Source organism: Salvelinus namaycush, chromosome 18 (assembly GCF_016432855.1).
Source record: "Salvelinus namaycush isolate Seneca chromosome 18, SaNama_1.0, whole genome shotgun sequence".
NCBI lineage: Eukaryota > Metazoa > Chordata > Actinopteri > Salmoniformes > Salmonidae > Salvelinus > Salvelinus namaycush.
This window is the reverse complement of record NC_052324.1, coordinates 40,266,922-40,290,629: the sequence shown is the minus strand read 5'-3', so window position 1 is coordinate 40,290,629 and position 23,708 is coordinate 40,266,922. Positions and strand designations below refer to the sequence as shown.

Here is a 23,708-nt window from a genome sequence, read left to right as displayed (position 1 = left end):
GCTCAGAGATTTCTACGCTCGGTTTTCAAAAGGCTGAATTTGAAACGCTGACAACTTGACGCTGGTACAACAACACACAGGTGTTAATAAGGAAAGTGTTTTTTTAAAAAAAATTAAAAGGCGGGAATAACAGTGATCATCATGGTGGCTGTGTTCTCACCGTTGGTGGCCAGTCACGTCATCCGTTGGCTTTCCTGTGCTTGGCCCAAGACGTCCTGTTTAAGGAACACCTTTGCAGGAGGCAACATGTCTTAAGGCCAAATGAATGAACCGTGCAATTAAAGAGTGGTCGTCCCTAAAGTAGAGATTTATTGTTTATATAAAGTAATAAAGTAGAGCTTTATTGTTTATATAAAGTAGAGCTTTATTGTTCTGTAACGATTTACATGACATACAACTTGTATGTGTTGTTCATAAAGCACATCTAAACATGCCATACAGTTACAAAGAGCATTATTAAAGCCTGATAACATTTGACAGAACATTTTTACTTTGCTAGTCAGAGTCTAATGTTAGCTAGCTATAGCCTAATGTTAGCTAGCTAACATTGAACCTGGTTGGTTAGCTCCCAGCAGATTCATGCAAGGGTAGTAACGACATGATTTGGCACTATGTTCATTGTTGTTCAACTAGCTAGGTTCATTGGTTAGCTAGCTAGCTACATGTCTTAAGCTAAAGTGTACATCACGCGTTGAATATGGCCGGTGTCAGTAAACGTCGGCAAAAAAAAGCGTAATGTAATTGTTGCCAGCAGAGCTGGTTAGGCTGTTTTCATGTTATCCAGAGGTAAACAAATCATCGGCCAGAGCATCAAATGTGCGTTCTGAACGCTCTGAGAGCGAAATGAGATGGGTGGGGCTAAAGCGTAAGAGGGTGGAGACAAAGAAGAGCTCTCCAGTAGGTACCAAAACATTCAAAGGCCATTTTCTCAAAAGTGAGTTTACAAGTTGATTAACTTTCAAAGCAGAATTACTTTCCGATTGTTCCTCAAAAAATGCAGTGTATGATATACCATTTTGTAGCTCTTGGTCTCTACTTTTATCCACTGTAAAAATAAAAAATAAAAAAATGTTGCTACATAAGACCAAATCCAGGTCGCGAGTCACATTTTTGTTCAGTGTACATACATTAATCAAAGGGCAGTACAGATTCACAGAATACAGCCAATGTCAAAGCTAAACAAATAATTTTCTACCTTCAGTCGTGTTTCTACTAAAGCTCCAGATCTAACTGGGTGATCAATAAATCATGGAATGTTTGTAAGTTGCTAGGTCTTAGCAGGTGAATGGTTCATTTTCTAATGATTATGCTATCTATTTATGGCTCCATACAGAATCAAGCTAGCTAGCTAGCTAGCTAGCTTAAAAATAGCTTGCAAAATTATTTTACCTAGTCTATTTCGGTACTACAAATGATGTTCACAACTCATCAGTTACACGTTTGAGAATGTGTTTACAACTACAGATTATTCTTTCATGTTCACAACTCATCAGTTAGACACTTCCAATTTGTGTTTACAACTACAAATCTATTCTGCACGCTCAAATCATTGTTAATGATTTACCTTCATAGATGACATGTCATCTGTTACTCCCCAACCATAGGGTAACGACTATCGTACTGCAGTGATCGTTATCTTAACCCTAAGAACACACTGTCATATTTGGTCTGTCTGTCTGTCTCTGTGTGTGTGTTTGTGTGTGTATGTGCGTGTGTGAGTAGACAGCCTTTGCTACAGACAACCCGACAGACAGACAGACAGACAGACAGACAGACAGACAGACAGACAGACAGACAGACAGACAGACAGACAGACAGACAGACAGACGAACAAACAGGCAAGACAGGCAGCCAGCCATGTCAGCAGGCCAGGGCTGGTGTGGAGGTTAGAGCTGGGAGGGCTGGGCCAAGGCTGGTGTGGGGGTTAGAGCTGGAAGGGCTGGGCCAGGGCTGGTGTGGAGGTTAGAACTGGGAGGGCTGGGCCAAGGCTGGTGTGGGGGTTAGAGCTGGGAGGGCTGAGCCAGGGCTGGTGTGGAGGTTAGAACTGGGAGGGCTGGGCCAGGGCTGGTGTGGAGGTTAGAGCTGGAAGGGCTGGGCCAAGGCTGGTGGGGAGGTTAGAGCTGGAAGGGCTGGGCCAGGGCTGGTGGGGAGGTTAGAGCTGGAAGGGCTGGGCCAGGGCTGGTGGGGAGGTTAGAGCTGGGAGGGCTGGGCCAGGGCTGGTGTGGAGGTTATAGCTGGAAGGGCTGGGCCAGGGCTGGTGGGGAGGTTAGAGCTGGGAGGGCTGGGCCAGGGCTGGTGTGGAGGTTAGAACTGGGAGGGCTGGGCCAAGGCTGGTGGGGAGGTTAGAACTGGGAGGGCTGGGCCAGGGCTGCTGTGGAGGTTAGAACTGGGAGGGCTGGGCCAAGGCTGGTGGGGAGGTTAGAGCTGGAAGGGCTGGGCCAGGGCTGGTGGGGAGGTTAGAGCTGGAAGGGCTGGGCCAGGGCTGGTGGGGAGGTTAGAGCTGGAAGGGCTGGGCCAGGGCTGGTGGGGAGGTTAGAGCTGGGAGGGCTGGGCCAGGGCTGGTGTGGAGGTTAGAGCTGGAAGGGCTGGGCCAAGGTTGGTGGGGAGGTTAGAGCTGGGAGGGCTGGGCCAGGGCTGGTGTGGGGGTTAGAGCTGGGAGGGCTGGGCCAGGGCTGGTGGGGAGGTTAGAGCTGGGAGGGCTGGGCCGGGGCTGGTGGGGAGGTTAGAGCTGGGAGGGCTTGGAGTCTGGAGAGTCTGGCCCAATGCAGCTCAGGTCACCCCAGACTGATTTATTCACGGTGTTTGGGGCCGCTCGGCTTTCCACCCAGGCCCCGGGCCAGCCTGCCAGGCTGAGGAGATCAGAGGAGAGGAGACTTAATGTGTTGTTAAACTAACGTTCTACTTGGACAGACTTGTCAACTCAGAGGACATAGACATAGACATAAACACAGACATAGACACAGACACAGACACGGACACAGACTACCATTGACTTGGCAGGGTAGCAGTCACACAGACAGGCAGATAGACAGGAAGGCAGATCGACAGAGACAGGCAGACAGAGGCAGAGAGGGAGGCAGACAGAGGCAGGCAGACACAGCAGGTAGACAGGCAGGCAGGTCGACAGAGACAGGCAGAGACAGGCAGAGAGGGAGGCAGAGACAGCAGGTAGACAGGCAGGCAGATCGACAGAGACAGGCAGAGGCAGGCAGAGAGGCAGGCAAACACAGCAGGAAGACAGGCAGGCAGATCGACAGAGACAGGCAGACAGAGGGAGGCAGAGAGGGAGGCAGGCAGACAGAGGCAGAGAGGGAGGCAGGCAGAGAGGGAGGCAGGCAGACAGACAATTGTTAAAAATTGACAGGTTTGTAATCCTGTTTCTCTTATTGTGGAAATTTTTCTTCACAGTGATGTATCTATGTGATGAATGCTGGTTTCCAGAAATCGTGGTTGAAAGATTATTGGAATTAGGAGGGAAATCCGGAAATTCTCCTACCGGGGTTTCTGGAAAACCTGGTAATTTTTGGAAAGTTACTAGAATTTTGCAACCCATGTACTGTATGTAATTTCCTCTTTAGTATATCAGCTGCTGAACATAGCACCTGGTCTATGTCCTAACCAGGAGGAACAGCGTTGGTCAGGACCTCTCATTTGATTGAAATAGATACACTTTGATATATCAGCTGTTTGTTTTAGCAAATACAGAAGTGATATGGAGACAGGACGGCTTCTCCAATCTCTTTTGCATAACTTCTATTTATACAGATTTGTCTCACTGAGATAAACAAATCTTTTTGGAAGAGAGACCTGTTCAAAATAGCAGCAGTGGGCAGGAAGTGAGGAAATCTTTGTTGTGGGCCAGGATGTTTTGAAGGTTGTGGCTAGATGGTGTACAGCTACGAACGGGAGTGACTTTTCATAGCAGGTTAGGACAGCATTTTAGCTAACCCTAAACCCTTTTCCTAACCTTAACCTTTTACTGCAGTGGGCTAAATCAGGGTCACACAGTGTTTCTTGGTAGCCTTAAACAAATCTACTTTGAAACAAAAGTATACACCTCACACACACATGGTTATGGGCTTAAAAAAAGAAGACACCTGTACCATGTCAGATATAGAGTGGACATATGTATTACATGTTGAGTTAGCATCCCAATTTTACACTTTATATACTTCACAGAAGCCTGAAATATATAAACCGTTTGACATAGGATCACAGGATTTTCGGTAGCTCTTTTGAAATAATGTTAATCAATTATGAAATTATGAAAAATATTAACATTCCACCCATGAGGCCACTAGAGGGCGATTTGACCATTTGACTGAAGGAAAGGTGGGGTAACCCAATTCTCCTAACCACTGTCCTAACCTTAGCCTCATTAACCTCATTCTCCACACCTGCTGCGTAAGTTCTCCTAACCTGCTATGAAAAGTAATTTCCGTCCATAGCTGTATACCATCTAGTCAAAACCATGTTTGAATGGCCATGCTTTAAGGAACACGTTATGTCCACAACATGATCATAACTAAACTATAAGTTATCAGAGAATACAAGGTTTTTTTGCTGTTTGCTTTGAATCTATATCAGCAACATCTGTGGGATGGGATATTGTTCTATTCATGTCTCATCAAGGAACATTTCCCTCAGTAGATGAAGGGATAAGATGAAACGGTAGCTATTAGGTAGGTATTGTCGACAGACATCATCCATTTCTCTCCGATAACTGTATTTCACAGTGGAATCTTTTGTCACAATGAAAGGTGTTTTATTGCATCCATATCAGGTAATTGCCTCAATAGTAAGAGGCAACAACAACAAAAAACTGTTTTTTTTTGTTTTGTTACGGAAGGGCAGATGAGGGAACTAGCTAGCAGATTCCAGTGGGCATTCATTACGCTACAAATCACTCGCACTACTGTAAGGTTGAAAACATCCACAATAACTACTAATAATGCAACTTCTCGTGCCTTCAGAAGGTCCAAGCATTGTGCACCCCCCCCACCCCCCCCACCCCCAAACACACACATGCACACACATACATATGATCCTGATAATCAAACGTTACCAAGCCCACGCCAACAATCCGCATTACTAGTTTTCCCAGAGATCAGACTAACATATTTTCTTGGGGAACGCCTGGGTTGTGGCTTTGCGGCTGCTAAGCTTTTTGTTTTAGGCAGGACTTAAGCTGTTTGAGTTGACTTTGGTTTAATGCCTTTCCCCCCCCCCTTTTTTCCCCCCCTCGTTCTGTCTTCCAGATAAAGAAATACTTTGAGCTGGAGCCTTTAGCCAGGGGGAAGCGTTGGATCCTGGAGGGCAGTACGACAAACAACATGGTGGCCGTGAAGGAGAACTTCATCCAGCTAATCAGACTACTGGAGGACACGGACACAGGGCTACCCGCAAGGATATGATGCTAATGCTACATTAGACACAGGGCTACCCGCAAGGATATGATGCTAATGCTACATTAGACACAGGGCTACCCGCAAGGATATGATGCTAATGCTACATTAGACACAGGGCTACCCGCAAGGATATGATGCTAATGCTACATTAGACACAGGGCTACCCGCAAGGATATGATGCTAATGCTACATTAGCATCTTATAGCAAAGGACATCACAGCTTACAATTCTAGGGAGAGAGAACGTTTTTGTAATGTTACCCGTAATGTTCCCATAATGTTTGAATGTCTAGTTTTCCGTTAGTTAGGGGAACATTCTATGTTAGCAAAAAAAAATTCTGAGAACCTTTTTAGCATGTCTTGTTGTTAAAGTTAGGAGAATATTCCCTTAATGTCAAGCAGAACTTATCTCGAACGTGGTCACAATGTTCTCAGAATATAGAACATTAATGTTCTAGACACGTTTTAAAGGACGTTGCAAGAACATTCCTGTGTACAGTTTTCTGAGGGTTAGGAGAATATTCTTGCAATGTTCCCATGAAACTTGTCTAGAACATTTATAATCTTATATTCTGAGAACATGGTAACCATGTTAACCATGGTAACCATGTTCTGGGTAAGGTCTACTTGACATTAAGGGAATGGTCTCTTGAAAACATTCCTTGCGCATCACGGGAACGTTCCTATGAAAACTCTAAAGGGAACATTCTCTAAAGTTGCGGGAACATTTGTTGTTAGCTGGGATGGTGATAATGATGGTGATATTAATATTAATGCTAATGTTAGCATGTTGAGTCAAAGGATTGTATGATGTTAATGCTAACATTAGCATGTTGAGTCGAAGGATAGTATGTTAATGCTAACGTTAGCATGTTGAGTTGACAGATGGTATGATGTTAATGCTAACATTATTATGTTGAGTCGAAGGATGGTATGACATTAATGCTAATGTTAGCATGTTGAGTCAAAGGATGGTATGACATTAATGCTAACATTAGCATGTTGAGTCGAAGGATGGTATGATGTTAATGCTAACGTTAGCATGTTGAGTCGAAGTATGGTATGATGTTAATGCTAACGTTAGCATGTTGAGTCGAAAGATGGTATGATGCTAATGCTAACGTTAGCATGTTGAGTCGAAAGATAGTATGATGCTAATGCTAACGTTAGCATGTTGAGTCGAAGGATGGTACGACGTTAATGCTAATGTTAGCATGTTGAGTCAAAGGATGCTATGACGTCAATGCTAATGTTAGCATGTTGAGTCAAAGGATGGTATGACGTTAATGCTAACGTTAGCATGTTGAGTCAAAGGATGGTATGATGTTAATGCTAACGTTAGCATGTTGAGTCGAAGGATGGTATGACGTCAATGTTAGCATGTGAGTGGAAGGACAACCACAGCAAGACCTGCCAGTGTCCACAGACACACAATAACATGTTGAAACGTCTTTGCGTTCATGTAGTTGATTTTGGAGTTGTGTTTTGTTCTCACAGACTCTTGTCTCGCCCAGTTTTGGAAGCGGGATTAAGTAAATGGGCGGCAGCACAGCACAGAACAGCTACCTACACAACAAATTCATCTGTAAGCATTCAACAGAGCAGCTACACAACACATCCTCCTATCCAAAAAAACTCAGTTCCGTTCAACCCCACCCACCCAACTGATGCAGTTGTTTTGTAATGAAGGAAACTCCTTGAACTTTCTCAGTAATGAAAGCTGTTTGTTTACCACTATGTAATGTGTGCCATGTCAATGAAACCCCCCCCCCCCCCCCCCCCCGCAGCGTCATTCACAGCGTACGGCATTCCTCGAGTCGTCATCATGAACACACTGCAGTGACTGCAGCTCATCTGTAAATATGTTTAACATTTGGGATAATTGCTTTACCATATGTCCATCTGAGCAGCACATATGCCTGAAATTAGCCAGAAAAGTGCCAGTTGTCAAGTTGGCCTAGTTGTTCAGTCCTGATAACTAACAATGTTCTGAAGCCTTCTGTTGTGTGTTAACATACTGTAGTTACAGAGAAGTGGGTAGTTCAAACCACAGCCAGACAGGTAGGCAGGCAGACAGACAACATCCCCCTTTGAGTCTTAATGTCCCTAGGAAGGTCCCATACTAGTCTCTAGGTCCATAATAGGATATTATTATGCAGAATAATCTGTATGGCAAGAGAGAAGCACTGTAGAACATGGTATGAAGGGGTAGGGGTCGTGTTTGGTGGGGTGGAATACAAACTCTATCAATCGCCGTCGGCGACAGCTGCGTCTGACACGGTTTTGTCCTGCCTGCCAACCTAATGCCTTCCAACTGTCTGTCTGTCTGTGAAGACTCCTCCCTGTCTAACACCCTAGGACCCCCCAACACCCCCCCCCCCCCCCCCCCCCAACACATCCTGGACCCCCAACACACCCCACCACATCCTGGACCCCCAACACACCCCACCACATCCTGGACCCCCAACACACCCCACCACATCCTGGACCCCCAACACACCCCACCACATCCTGGACCCCCAACACACCCCCACCACATCCCGAACCCCCCAACACACCCCCACCACATCCTGGACCCCCAACACACCCCCACCACATCCTGGACCCCCAACACACCCCACCACATCCTGGACCCCCCCAACACACCCCACCACATCCTGGACCCCCCCAACACAGTCCACCACATCCTGGACCCCCAACACACCCCCACCACATCCCGAACCCCCCCAACACACCCCCACCACATCCTGGACCCCCAACACACCCCCACCACATCCTGGACCCCCCCAACACACCCCACCACATCCTGGACCCCCCCAACACAGTCCACCACATCCTGGACCCCCAACACACCCCCACCACATCCCGAACCCCCCCAACACACCCCCACCACATCCTGGACCCCCAACACACCCCCACCACATCCTGGACCCCCAACACACCCCACCACATCCTGGACCCCCAACACACTCCCACCACATCCCGGACCCCCAACACACTCCACCACATCCTGGACCCCCAACACACCCCACCACATCCTGGACCCCCAACACACCCCCACCACATCCTGGACCCCCAACACAACCCACCACATCCTGGAACCCCAACACACCCCCACCACATCCTGGACCCCTAACACACCCCCACCACATCCCGAACCCTCAACACACCCTCAACACACCACATCCCAGACCCCCAACACACCCCCACCACATCCCGGACCCCCAACACACCCCCATCACATCCCGGACCCCCAACACACCCCCACCACATCCCGGACCCCCAACACACCCCCACCACATCCCGGACCCCCAACACACCCCCACCACATCCCGGACCCCCAACACACCCCCACCACATCCCGGACCCCCAACACACCCCCACCACATCCTGGACCCCCAACACACCCCACCACATCCTGGACCCCCAACACAACCCCACCACATCCTGGACCCCTAACACAACCCCACCACATCCTGGACCCCCCCAACACAACCCCGGAACCCCCCGGAACCCCAACACATTCTGTAAATGTCACGTTTAGGGATGTTGCTCTGAAATGGCTGTAATATTATAAACACAGTGGTGTAAAGTACTTCAGTAAAAATACTTTAAAGTATTACTTAAGTCCTTTTTTTAATTGTATCTTTACTTTAATATTTATATTTTGGAAAACTTTAACTTCACTACATTCCTAAAGAAAAGTATGTACTTTTTAACTCCAGACATTTTCCTTGACACCCAAAAGTACTATTTACATTTCGAATGCTTAGCAGGACTGGAAATTGGTCCTATTCATCCCTACTGCTGATCTGGCGAAGTCACTAAACACAAATGCTTCATCTGTAAAGTATGTCTGAGTGTTGGAGTGTGCCCCTGGCTATCTGTAAAAAAGTAAAGAACATGAAAATCATTTGGTCTGCTTTGCTTAATTAAAAAAATATTTAGATATTTTACCTTTATTTAACTTGGCAAGTCAGTTAAGAACAAATTCTTATTTACAATGACGGCCTAGGAACAGTGGGTTAACTGCCTTGTTCAGGGGCAGAACAACAGATTTTTACATTGTCAGCTCGGGGATTCGATCTTGCAACCTTTACGGTTACTGGCCCAACGCTCTAACCACTAGGCTACACGCCAGCCAATATATTCCTTAATATAAGTAATTAAAAATTATTTATTATTTTACTTTTGATACTTAAAAGTATATTTTAGCAATTACATTTACATTTGATACTTAAGTATATTTAAAACCAAATAGTTTTAGACTTTTACTCAAGTAGTATTTTACTGGGAGACTTTTACTTGAGTCATTTTCTATTAAGGTATCTTTACTTTTACTCAAGTATGACATTTGGATACTTTTTCCACCACTGCAACCCCAGACTCCCCATTTGTACCCTACCCAAGCCCCCTACCCACCCCATCCCAGAACCCTAGTCCACTGCCATCTCCACTCCCTATTCCAGTACTTTCTAGGTGTGGTATTTACAATACCCCCCCCCCCCCCTCCCCACACCCCCCTCGTCCCAGGTGCAAATTTAGAAGTGGGCCCGGCAGAGATCACTGTAGCACGGTCTTCACGGTCTTCCTCGAAAGGAAGCAGGAGGTCAGTTAGACAATTTGGGAATTAAAATATGTTTGTGTCCCGTAGATTAGGTTACATGGAAACAGTCGTCTTTCTGTTTTTTGTAGGCTAAGCATTAGCCAATCTATTGTATTAAAAGCACCTCTTTGTCGCACCATTCACAAACTCGCATCATTCACTACTACTTTGTGTGTAAATAAATATTGATCAGCCATATTTGTCTCTGTCTGCAAATCGTCGCTCTCCTATTAAGGTAGGCTATATTATGCAAAACAATAGCTCAAGGGGAGGTGCAAGTACCTGTTTTTTTGGCTTCATGCTGTTCTCTGACAGATTTGCTGCGCGTTCCCGACTGTAGGTTATGCTGTAGGTTAATGGGCTACATCCACAGATCATAGAAAGCGAATCTCATTTTAGTTCTGTGAGAGATACTGGTCTCACACGGCCACACGTTGGGTCTCAAACATAGGTTACAATTTTGCACAAACCATAAGTCCGGGTCGGCCCAACCCGAATCAACTCTTAGTATATCAGACCTGGGCTGAAAATCAACTTTTTCACATATTTGTTTTGGGGGGGGGGGGGGGGGAAGAGCCAACTCAAATTAACTTTGATTTATTTTCTTAAAATGCTTACACTGTAAAAGGTTTGAATGGTTTTTCATGACAGGAGTGGTACCAGATCCGGTCAAATAGGTTCCGGAAAGAAACAGAGAGGTGACTCCTCCTCATAGATGGGCAGCCTCCCCATAGACCCCTCTCCTCGACCCTGATGGGGGCAGCCTCCCCATAGACCACTCTCCTTGACCCTGATGGGGGGGCAGCCTCCCCATAGACCCCTCTCCTCGACCCTGATGGGGGGGCAGCCTCCCCATAGATCCCTCTCCTCGACCCTGATGGGGGGGCAGCCTCCCCATAGACCCCTCTCCTCGACCCTGATGGGGGGGCAGCCTCCCCATAGATCCCTCTCCTCGACCCTGATGGGGGGGCAGCCTCCCCATAGACCCCTCTCCTTGACCCTGATGGGGGGGCAGCCTCCCCATAGACCACTCTCCTCGACCCTGACGGGGGGCAGCCTCCCCATAGACCCCTCTCCTCGACCCTGACGGGGGGGCAGCCTCCCCATAGATCCCTCTCCTCGACCCTGACGGGGGGGCAGCCTCCCCATAGACCACTCTCCTTGACCCTGATGGGGGGGCAGCCTCCCCATAGACCACTCTCCTCGACCCTGACGGGGGGCAGCCTCCCCATAGACCCCTCTCCTCGACCCTGACGGGGGGGCAGCCTCCCCATAGATCCCTCTCCTCGACCCTGACGGGGGGGCAGCCTCCCCATAGACCACTCTCCTCGACCCTGATGGGGGGGCAGCCTCCCCATAGACCCCTCTCCTCGACCCTGACGGGGGGCAGCCTCCCCATAGACCCCTCTCCTCGACCCTGACGGGGGGGCAGCCTCCCCATAGACCCCTCTCCTTGACCCTGATGGGGGGGCAGCCTCCCCATAGATCCCTCTCCTCGACCCTGACGGGGGGGCAGCCTCCCCATAGACCACTCTCCTTGACCCTGATGGGGGGGCAGCCTCCCCATAGACCCCTCTCCTCGACCCTGACGGGGGGGCAGCCTCCCCATAGACCCCTCTCCTCAATCCTGATGGGGGGGCAGCCTCCCCATAGACCCCTCTCCTCGACCCTGACGGGGGGGCAGCCTCCCCATAGATCCCTCTCCTCGACCCTGACGGGGGGGCAGCCTCCCCATAGATCCCTCTCCTCGACCCTGACGGGGGGCAGCCTCCCCATATATCCCTCTCCTCGACCCTGATGGGGGGGCAGCCTCCCCATAGACCACTCTCCTCGACCCTGATGGGGGCAGCCTCCCCATAGATCCCTCTCCTCGACCCTGATGGGGGCAGCCTCCCCATAGACCCCTCTCCTCAACCCTGATGGGGGCAGCCTCCCCATAGACCCCTCTCCTCGACCCTGATGGGGGGGCAGCCTCCCCATAGACCACTCTCCTCAACCCTGATGGGGGGGCAGCCTCCCCATAGACCCCTCTCCTCGACCCTGATGGGGGGGCAGCCTCCCCATAGACCACTCTCCTCAACCCTGATGGGGGGGGGCAGCCTCCCCATAGACCACTCTCCTCAACACTGATGGGGGGGGGCAGCCTCCCCATAGACCACTCTCCTCAACCCTGATGGGGGGGGGCAGCCTCCCCATAGACCACTCTCCTCAACCCTGATGGGGGGGCAGCCTCCCCATAGATCCCTCTCCTCGACCCTGATGGGGGGGCAGCCTCCCCATAGATACCTCTCCTCAACCCTGATGGGGGGGCAGCCTCCCCATAGACCACTCTCCTCAACCCTGATGGGGGGGGGGGCAGCCTCCCCATAGACCCCTCTCCTCGACCCTGATGGGGGCAGCCTCCCCATAGATCCCTCTCCTCGACCCTGATGGGGGCAGCCTCCCCATAGACCCCTCTCCTCGACCCTGATGGGGGGGCAGCCTCCCCATAGATCCCTCTCCTCGACCCTGATGGGGGCAGCCTCCCCATAGACCCCTCTCCTCGACCCTGATGGGGGGGCAGCCTCCCCATAGACCACTCTCCTCAACCCTGATGGGGGGGGCAGCCTCCCCATAGACCCCTCTCCTCGACCCTGATGGGGGCAGCCTCCCCATAGATCCCTCTCCTCGACCCTGATGGGGGCAGCCTCCCCATAGACCCCTCTCCTCAACCCTGATGGGGGGGCAGCCTCCCCATAGACCCCTCTCCTCGACCCTGATGGGGGGGCAGCCTCCCCATAGACCACTCTCCTCAACCCTGATGGGGGGGGAAGCCTCCCCATAGACCACTCTCCTCAACCCTGATGGGGGGGGGCAGCCTCCCCATAGACCACTCTCCTCAACCCTGATGGGGGGGGCAGCCTCCCCATAGACCACTCTCCTCAACCCTGATGGGGGGGCAGCCTCCCCATAGATCCCTCTCCTCGACCCTGATGGGGGGGCAGCCTCCCCATAGATCCCTCTCCTCAACCCTGATGGGGGGGCAGCCTCCCCATAGACCACTCTCCTCGACCCTGATGTCCCAGGAGGACATGCTCTCGGCGGGATTAAAGATAAACAGCGACTCGGCTTCCCCGAGAGGATACCATAAACACAAGCCCTGCGGTGACGCACCACAAACGCATCGGCAGGCCACCATACGACACCTATCAATTTCGACTGTTCTGTTGTTGTTGTCCCTGTGACGGGGTGATACCAGGAAACCAAGAGGAGAATTGTGGATAATGGGGAGGGGTTTCCTCTCTATGCATGTCAACACCCACCACCACCTTCCAACGCAAACAAACACACACACACACACACACACACACACACACACACACACACACACACACACACACACACACACACACACCCCTTTTGGAAAACAAACACAACGTAAACAGACCAGATAATTAGAGCTCAATTTCAGCCAAATGATTGTCCAAGCATTTCTCCACATGGCTAAGCTAAATAACACATTTAGATTGATGCTTTGATGCTCCATTTCAGGATAATGCCAGATGGGTTGGTCCATTTTTTACTTGGGATTTTTGTGCAAAATGATCATATCTGACTAATAACGGAGGCCTAAAGGAATAAAATGGGCCGTTGTGGGACTCTCAGGAAAACATTGGGTTGGTGTGTTAGAAATGCCAGATTCTGGTCCCAGTCCACCCCTGCTCCTAATATTGTATCTCTCCAACCCTAGCTCCACCCCTGCTCCTAATATTGTATCTCTCCAACCCTAGCTCCACCCCTGCTCCTAATATGGTATCTCTCCAACCCTAGCTTCACCCCTGCTCCTAATATTGTATCTCTCCAACCCTAGCTCCACCCCTGCTCCTAATATTGTATCTCTCCAACCCTAGCTCCACCCCTGCTCCTAATATGGTATCTCTCCAACCCTAGCTCCACCCCTGCTCCTAATATGGTATCTATCCAACCCTAGCTCCACCCCTGCTCCTAATATGGTATCTCCCCATCCCTAGCTCCACCCCTGCTCCTAATATTGTATCTCCCCATCCCTAGCTCCACCCCTGCTCCTAATATGGTATCTATCCATCCCTAGCTCCACCCCCGCTCCTAATATGGTATCTATCCATCCCTAGCTCCACCCCTGCTCTTAATATTGTATCTATCCATCCCTAGCTCCACCCCTGCTCCTAATATGGTATCGCTCCAACCCTAGCTCCACCCCTGCTCCTAATATGGTATCTATCCATCCCTAGCTCCACCCCTTCTCTTAATACTGTATCTCTCCATCCCTAGCTCCACCCCTTCTCTTAATACTGTATCTATCCATCCCTAGCTCCACTCCTGCTCCTAATATGGTATCTATCCATCCCTAGCTCCACCCCTGCTCTTAATATTGTATCTCTCCAACCCTAGCTCCACCCCTGCTCCTAATATGGTATCGCTCCAACCCTAGCTCCACCCCTGCTCCTAATATTGTATCTCTCCACCCCTAGCTCCACCCCTGCTCCTAATATGGTATCTATCCATCCCTAGCCCCACCCCTGCTCCTAATATGTTATCTATCCATCCCTAGCTCCACCCCTGCTCCTAATATGGTATCTATCCATCCCTAGCTCCACCCCTAGCTCCACCCCTGCTCCTAATATGGTATCTATCCATCCCTAGCTCCACCCCTAGCTCCACCCCTGCTCCTAATATGGTATCTATCCATCCCTAGCCCCACCCCTGCTCCTAATATGGTATCTATCCATCCCTAGCTCCACCCCTGCTCCTAATATGGTATCTATCATCCCTAGCTCCACCCCTGCTCCTAATATGGTATCTATCCACCCCTAGCTCCACCCCTGCTCCTAATATGGTATCTATCCATCCCTAGCTCCACCCCTGCTCCTAATATTGTATCTGTCCATCCCTAGCTCCACCCCTGCTCCTAATATGGTATCTATCCATCCCTAGCTCCACCCCTGCTCCTAATATTGTATCTCTCCACCCCTAGCCCCACCCCTGCTCCTAATATTGTATCTCTCCACCCCTAGCCCCACCCCTGCTCCTAATATTGTATCTCTCCATCCCTAGCTCCACCCCTGCTCCTAATACTGTATCTCTCCATCCCTAGCTCCACCCCTGATCCTAATACTGTATCTCTCCATCCCTAGCTCCACCCCTGCTCCTAATATTGTATCTCTCCATCCCTAGCCCCACCCCTGCTCCTAATATGTTATCTATCCATCCCTAGCTCCACCCCTGCTCCTAATATTGTATCTCTCCAACCCTAGCTCCACCCCTAGCTCCACCCCTGCTCCTAATATGGTATCTATCCACCCCTAGCTCCACCCCTGTTTCAGGAAGACTCTGGGGCCAGACATGTTATAGACGTGTTTAGAGAATCCCTAAATAGAAGATCAGTGATAGATGAGAAATGAGATCTAATGACGCATTTATTTACAGTACGGTTCCCAGCTCTGTTAACTGACACACACACACACACACACACACACACACACACACACACACACACACACACACACACACACACACACACAGACAAAATAGAGAGATTCCATGAGCCTTGCATAAGTATCTTTCGAGGGGAGTTGTGATCGAGGTGTGAAGACAGAACGGCACATTCTTGAGTTCATCTTCATGAATTAGACCCTGCCAAACGATAAGGGCTTGAATCGCTTTGATGCGATGCACCAAATGATCTTGCTAATGATTGTGTGTGTGTGTGTGTGTGTGTGTGTGTTCTTTGAGTTCTTATCTTAATGTTTAAAACTGATTTACTTGATAAATTATACATGCAGCCATAAAGCCTTTTATAACAGCTAAATAACACATACCATTTGTCATTGTTATAGCATCTGGTATGTACTGTAGCATCTTATGTAGCATGTAATAACATGTGTCATTGTTATAGCATCTGGTATGTACTGTAGAATATTATGTAGCATGTAATAACATTTGTCATTGTTATAGCATCTGGTATGTACTGTAGCATCTTATGTAGCATGTAATAACATGTGTCATTGTTATAGCATCTGGTATGTACTGTAGAATATTATGTAGCATGTAATAACATTTGTCATTGTTATAGCATCTGGTATGTACTGTAGCATCTTATGTAGCATGTAATAACATGTGTCATTGTTATAGCATCTGGTATGTACTGTAGCATCTTATGTAGCATGTAATAACATTTGTCATTGTTATAGCATCTTATGTAGCACGTAATAACATTTGTCATTGTTATAGCATCTGGTATGTACTGTAGCATCTTATGTAGCATGTAATAACATGTGTCATTGTTATAGCATCTAGTATGTACTGTAGAATCTTATGTAGCATGTAATAACATTTGTCATTGTTATAGCATCTGGTATGTACTGTAGAATATTATGTAGCATGTAATAACATTTGTCATTGTTATAGCATCTTATGTAGCACGTAATAACATTTGTCATTGTTATAGCATCTGGTATGTACTGTAGCATCTTATGTAGCATGTAATAACATTTGTCATTGTTATAGCATCTGGTATGTACTGTAGAATATTATGTAGCATGTAATAACATGTGTCATTGTTATAGCATCTGGTATGTACTGTAGAATATTATGTAGCATGTAATAACATTTGTCATTGTTATAGCATCTGGTATGTACTGTAGAATCGTATGTAGCATGTAATAACATTTGTCATTGTTATAGCATCTGGTATGTACTGTAGAATATTATGTAGCATGTAATAACATGTGTCATTGTTATAGCATCTGGTATGTACTGTAGAATATTATGTAGCATGTAATAACATTTGTCATTGTTATAGCATCTGGTATGTACTGTAGCATCTTATGTAGCATGTAATAACATGTGTCATTGTTATAGCATCTGGTATGTACTGTAGAATCTTATGTAGCATGTAATAACATTTGTCATTGTTATAGCTTCTGGTATGTACTGTAGCATCTTATGTAGCACGTAATAACATTTCTCATTGTTATAGCATCTGGTATGTACTGTAGAATCTTATGTAGCATGTAATAACATGTGTCATTGTTATAGCATCTGGTATGTACTGTAGCATCTTATGTAGCATGTAATAGCATTTGACATACGCTGTCATCCAGACTGTAATAGCAGTTGTTACTAACAGTTGACATATGACAACAGGATGAACGTGTCTCATAACTATTTTAAAACTACTTATGACACATGTTTTAAGTGTTATATAACTGTTATAAAGGCTTTATGAATACAGTCATAAGGACACCTAGAGTAAACTGTTACCAGAAAAATCATAGATAGACTTTTATGTTTTTGTGTGAATCATTTTTAGCCTTTTGAGCATTTAATAAAAATGATGGTTATTTTCCTCTTTGCTCCTCAACGGAAAAGCACCCCTTGAAACATCTCAAAATGACTCTTTTGAGGATGAAAAGTTTATACAAAGTCCACGTCCGTCAACATGACACTGACACCTTCGTCCACCAACCTAGATGTCCTGTTGTTGTTGTCTCATAATTGATTGAATGCCCTCTCTGTCCGTTGGTCTATTAGATTCCAGTAGACTGTCGTTCAGGGGGGGCTTACTGTTTTGCTCTCTCTTGCTCCCCCCCCCCCCCCCCCCCCCCCTGCAAGCTCTCAGTCTGTGATGTTGTTTCTCTTCGTCCCCCACAACACCACAGTGTTGACTGACCCGAGCCCCTGTCTCCTCCCAAGTGGTCAACACATCACAAACATTAAGAAGACCAGCTCTCTGTTTCAGACAAACATCACTGACTCTTTTTGTTGTCCGAGGGACAGGGGGTAGACGGGGGAGGTGTGGGGGGGGGGGGGGGGGGGGGTCTCAGGGTTTATCTCTCGAAAATCTCCTCTCCCTATCGCCTTCCACTGCTCTATCCCACAACAACGACAACAGAACATGTCAATCAAAATGATGGCACCGCATTCTTTAAAAAGGTCAGTTAGATTTGAATTCAAAATGGCTGGTGGTCACTTCTGCACCACTTTAACTTAAGTCCCCAAAAAATTGGGGGTAATTTTTTTTTGTTTTGAGCCTCTAGTTTCTAGAAACGAAAAACAAGAAAGTTTTATTGATAATTTCCCAGCTCTTAACTCACAAATCTCTTTTTTTATTTTATTTCCAGGAAATACCCCGTCACCCTTGGTTGTACACAGAGAGCTAACATTAATAATATGCATGTAAATCTCTGATGGCTCAAAGTGGAGCAGAGATTGACTTCATCACTACTTGTGAAGTGTTGACAAGCTGAATGTATCGAGCTGTCTGTTTAAACTACTAGCACACAGCTCAGACACCCATGCATAGCCCACAAGAAATCTCTTCACAGTCCCCAAGTCCAGAACAGACTATGGGAGGTGCACAGTACTACATAGAGCCATGACTACATGGAACTCTATTCCACATCACGAAACTGATGCAGCAGTAGAATCAGATTAACAAAACAGATAAAAATGCATCTTATGGAACAGTGGGGACTGTGAAGAGACACAAACATTGGCACAGACACACACACATGAGAAGACATGCACTCTACACACACGTACATATGGATTTCGTATTGTAGATATGTGATAGTAGACTAGTGGCCTGAGGGAACACACTTAATGTGTTGTGAAAAGTGTTATTAAATGTAATGTCATGTAATATTTTTAATTGTATATAACTGCCTTAATGATGCTGGACCCCAAGAAGAGTAGCTGCTGCCTTGGCAGGAACTAATGGAGATCCTTAATAAATAAATGTAATAAAAATAAAAATAAATTACCTTTAACTAGGCAAGTCCGTTAAGAACAAATTCTTATTTACAATGACGGCCTACCCGGACGACGCTGGGCCAATTGTGAGCCGCCTTATGGGACTCCCAATCACGGCCGGTTGTGATACAGCTGGATTCGAACCAGGGTGTCTGTAGTGACGCCTCTGAGATGCAGTGCCATTAGAGAACAATGCGCCACTCAGGAGCCCTCTATAAATACAAAATACATGTGAAAATGTTCAGCTCAGAGGTATCTATACATCCTCTCTCTCTCTTTGTAATGTTGTGTCTCTCTTGTTGTGATGTGTGTTTTGTCCTATATTTATATTGTATTTAATTTTTTATTTTGCGTTTTGGTTACCGTCATTGTAAATAAGAATTTATTATTAATAACTGGCTTGCCTAGTTAAATAAAGGTTTAAATAAATAAATATAAAAATAAATAGCTAGCTATCACACACGATGAACTTCAGACACATCAGTGGATTCGCCCCAAATAGCACCCTCTTACCTAAATAACTGCCCTACATTCGACCAGATACCTATGGGCCCCTGGTCAAAAGTAGTGCACTATATAGGGAACAGTGTGTCCAGTCCTTGTGAGTTATTTGACATGGCTCCTGATTCACGATGTGATGCACATGATTCCTCTTGTTCTCTGTGGCCCCATGAGAAGTGGTACCGTGATAGCCAGCCCGGGTCGTAGTGTTATAGCCAGCCCGGGTCGTAGTGTTATGGCCAGCCCGGGTCGTAGTGTTATAGTACTCAAGAACCGGTCTTGTCTCGGTGTCTTTATTATGAAAAAATGTCAAATGTAACCGGTCTTGGACAATTTAGACTCTTAAAACACTCATAATTATCAGCTCTCATTCAGTCAATAGATAAAACCTCTTTGTCAGGCCAAATATCCACACTCCTTTCGTGATACATTAATGTCTTATTGCCTATTGAACCCTGGGTTTCCCACTTTTACCCGTGACACATGTTACAGATGCTGTATCTTAATTTGATCATCCTGTTGTTGCAGAAATGTTCACAACACAACAGGAAATGCAAACTTCTAGTTGATCCCTTCGAAACACCTGTAGTAAGGGGGAGACCGGGGAAGTTGTAACACATTTGGTATTTGTATCTATTAAAAAACAGAAAAAAATATGTATTTAAGTGAAAAGTAGGCATGGCTCTAAAACTGTTTTTTTTTTAAATTTACATGAGCACCACAATGCATACTCCACCAATGCTCAACCAAGGTTTTTCAGCACACAGCTTTGACCTACTACAGTAGCTATGTTGGTCTATTGAACGTCAAACGTCTATTGAACAATGTGTAGGCAGGTTTCTTAGGATATAAAACGTATCAAACATCCTAATTCAAACTCTGCTTCCCCAATAATGTGATATGTACCTCATACAAGGTAAAGTATTGGATTCTTCCACCACACTAAATCCCATTCCACTTCAAGCTTATTTTTTGGGGGGGGGTTGATATATGAAAACAAGCTTTTCTTTTATACTTAGAAAACCATCGTGCTTGATTGTGTGAGTTGTTTTGTCAGTAATGTGGTGCCTGACTGTTTTTCCTTATTAAACGTTTTTATTTAGCAATACATGTCATTGAGAAAAATATTTTTTTGGGGGCGGGTCAGTAGGTGAACACAGTCACTCATACAGTGCCTTCAGAAAGTATTCATACCCCAACGACTTATTCCATATTTTGTTGTGTTACAGCCTGAATTAAAAATGTATTAAATCCTTTTTTTTTTTATCTCATCCATCTACACACCATACCCCATAATAATAAAGTGAAAACATGTTTTTTAAACATTTTTGCAAATGTATTGAAAATAAAATAAAGAAATCTCTCATTTACTTAAGTATTCGTACCTATGAGTCAATACAATTTACAATCACCTTTGGAAGTGATTACAGCTGTGAGTCTTTCTGGGTAAGTCTCTAAGAGCTGTGAGTCTTTCTGGGTAAGTCTCTAAGAGCTGTGAGTCTTTCTGGGTAAGTCTCTAAGAGCTGTGAGTCTTTCTGGGTAAGTCTCTAAGAGCTGTGAGTCTTTCTGGGTAAGTCTCTAAGAGCTGTGAGTCTTTCTGGGTAAGTCTCTAAGAGCTGTGAGTCTTTCTGGGTAAGGCTCTAAGAGCTGTGAGTCTTTCTGGGTAAGTCTCTAAGAGCTTTGTACACCTGGATTGTACAATATTTACACATTATTATTTTTAGAATTCTTCAAGTTCTGTCAAGCTGGTTGATGATCATTGCTAGACAACCATTTTCAAGTCTTGCCATAGATTCTCAAGACGATTTAAGTCAAAACAATAACAAGGCCATTCAGGAACATTCAATGCCGTCTTGGTAAGCAACTCCAATGGATATTTTGCCTCATGTTTTAAGTTATTGTCCTGCTGAAAGGTGAATGTATCTCCCAGTGTTTGTTGGAAAGCAGAATGAACCAGGTTGCCTGTGCTTAGCTCTATTCCATTTATTTCTATCCTAAAAAACTCCCTAGTCGTTAACGATGACAAGCATACCCATAACATGACGCAGCCATCACTATGCTTGAAAATATGAAGAGTGGTACTCAGGGATGTGTCGTGTTAGATTTGCCCCAAACATAACGCTTTGTATTTAGGACATAAATTACATTTCTTTCTGATATTTTCAGTTTTACTTTAGTGCCTTATAGCAAACAGGATGCATTTTTTGAATATTTGTATTCTGTACATGCTTCCTTTTCATTATGTCAATCAAATCAAATTGTATTTGTCACATGTACCAAATACAACAGGTGCAGACCTTACAGTGAAATGCTTACTTATAAGCCCTTAACAAACAATGCAGTTCAAGAAATAGTTAAGAAAATATTTACCTAAATTTAAGTAAAAAATAAGTAAAAAGTAAAAAATTATAAAAAGTAACACAATCAAATAACAATAACGAGGCTATATACGTATATGTACCGTTACCGAGTCAGTGTGCGGGGGTACGGGTTAGTTGAGGTAATTTGTACATGTAGGTAGGGGTAAGGTGACGATGCATAGATAAAAAACAACGAGTAGCAGCAGTGTAAAAAGCAAATGGAGGGGGGGGGGGGGTCAATGTAAATAGTCCCGGTGGCCATTTGATTAATTGTTCAGCAGTCTTATGGCTTGGGGGGTAGAAGCTGTTAAGGAGCCTTTGGACACACCTACTCAGGCAAGGGTTTTTCTTTATTTTTACTATTTTCTACATTGTAGAATAATAGTGAAGACATAACTATGAAATAAAACAGTGAATCATGTAGTAAGCAAAAAAGTGTTAAACAAATCAAAATATATTTGAGATTTGAGATTCTTAGCCACCCTTTGCCTTGATGACAGCTTTGCACACTCTTGGCATTCTCTCAACCAGCTTCATGATGTAGTACCCTGAAATGCATTTCAATTAACAGGTGTGCCTTGTTAAAAGTTAATTTCCTTCTTTATGTGTTTGAGCCAATCAGTTGTGTTGTTACAAGGTAGGGATTGTAAACAGAAGTTAGCCCTATTTGGTAAAATACCTAGTCCATAAATTTACATACACCTTAGCCAAATACATTTAAACTCAGTTTTTCACAATTCCTGACTTTTAATCCATGTAACAATTCCCTGTCTTAGGTCAGTTAGGATCGCCACCTTATTTTAAGAATGTGAAATGTCAGAATAATATTAAAGCAAATTATTTATTTCATCTTTTATTTCTTTCATCACATTCCCAGTGGGTCAGACGTTTACATACACTCAATTAGTATTTGGTTGCATTGCCTTTGAATTGTTTAACTTGGGTCAAACGTTTCGGGTAGACTTCCACAAGCTTCCCACAATAAGTTGGGTGAATTTTGGCCCATTCCTCCAGACAGAGCTGGTGTAACTGAGTCAGGTTTGTAGGCCTCCTTGCTCGCACACGCTTTTTCAGTTCTGCTCAGAAATGTTCTATAGGATTGAGGTCAGGACTTTGTGATGGCCACTCCAATACCTTGACCTTGTTGTCCTTAAGCCATTTTGCCACAACTTTGGAAGTATGCTTGGGGTCATTGTCCATTTGGAAGACCCATTTGCGACCAAGCTTTAACTTCCTGACTGATGTCTTTAGATGTTGCTTCAATATATCCACAAATGTTCTATTCCTCATGATGCCATCTATTTTGTGAAGTGCACCAGTCCCTCCTGCAGCAAAGCACCCCCACAACATGATGCTGCCACCCCGTGCTTCACGGTTGGGATGGTATTCTTCGGCTTGCTAGCCTCCCCCTTTTTCCTCCAAACATAATGATGGTCATTATGGCCAAAGTACGATCTTTGTCCCCATGTGCAGTTGCAAACCGTAGCCTGGCTTTTTTTAATGGCAGTTTTGGAGCAGTGGCTTCTTCCTTGCTGAGCGGCCGTTCAGGTTTTCGCTATAGGACTCGTTTGACTGTGGATATAGATACTTTTGTACTTGTTTCTTCCAGCATCTTCACACAGTCCTTTGCTGTTGTTCTGGGATTGATTTTCACTTCTTGCACCAAAGTACGTTCATCTCTAGGAGACAGAACGCATCTCCTTCCTGAGTGGTTTGACGGCTGCGTGGTCCCATGGTGTTTATACTTGCGTACTATTGTTTGTACAGTTGAACGTGGGACCTTCAGGCTTTTGGAAATTTCTCCCAAGGATGAACTAAACTTGTGGAGGTCTACAATTTTTTCTGAGGTCTTGGCTGATTTCTTTTGATTTTCCCACGATGTCAAGAAAAGAGGCACTGAATTTGAAGGTAGGCCTTGAAATACATCCACAGGTACACCTCCAATTGACTCAAATGATGTCAATTATCAGAAGCTTCTAACGCCATGACATCATTTTCTGGAATTTTCCAAGCTGTTTAAAGGCAGTCAACTTGGTGTATGTAAACTTCTGACCCACTGGAA

At 45.8% G+C, this 23,708-nt stretch overlaps 1 protein-coding gene across 1 annotated transcript; it reads left to right on the top strand.

Annotated features, from left to right (window-relative positions):
• The first annotated feature begins 843 nt into the window (after positions 1 to 843).
• LOC120062951 (early nodulin-75-like) lies at positions 844 to 8,866 on the top strand. Its single transcript, XM_039013004.1, has 3 exons — positions 844 to 897; positions 5,259 to 5,402; positions 8,084 to 8,866. The coding sequence occupies exons 1-3, from the start codon at positions 844 to 846 to the stop codon at positions 8,864 to 8,866; spliced, it is 981 nt and encodes a 326-aa protein (XP_038868932.1).
• The last annotated feature ends 14,842 nt before the right edge of the window (positions 8,867 to 23,708 follow it).

Bases quoted from the DNA above. Each gene is read 5' to 3' on its own strand.
- LOC120062951 (XM_039013004.1), top strand. From the start codon at position 844: ATGAGATGGGTGGGGCTAAAGCGTAAGAGGGTGGAGACAAAGAAGAGC. The intron at 898-5,258 runs GTAGGTACCAAA...TCTGTCTTCCAG, and splicing joins AGACAAAGAAGAGCTCTCCA to ATAAAGAAATACTTTGAGCT. The intron at 5,403-8,083 runs GCAAGGATATGA...CCCCCAACACAG, and splicing joins ACACGGACACAGGGCTACCC to TCCACCACATCCTGGACCCC.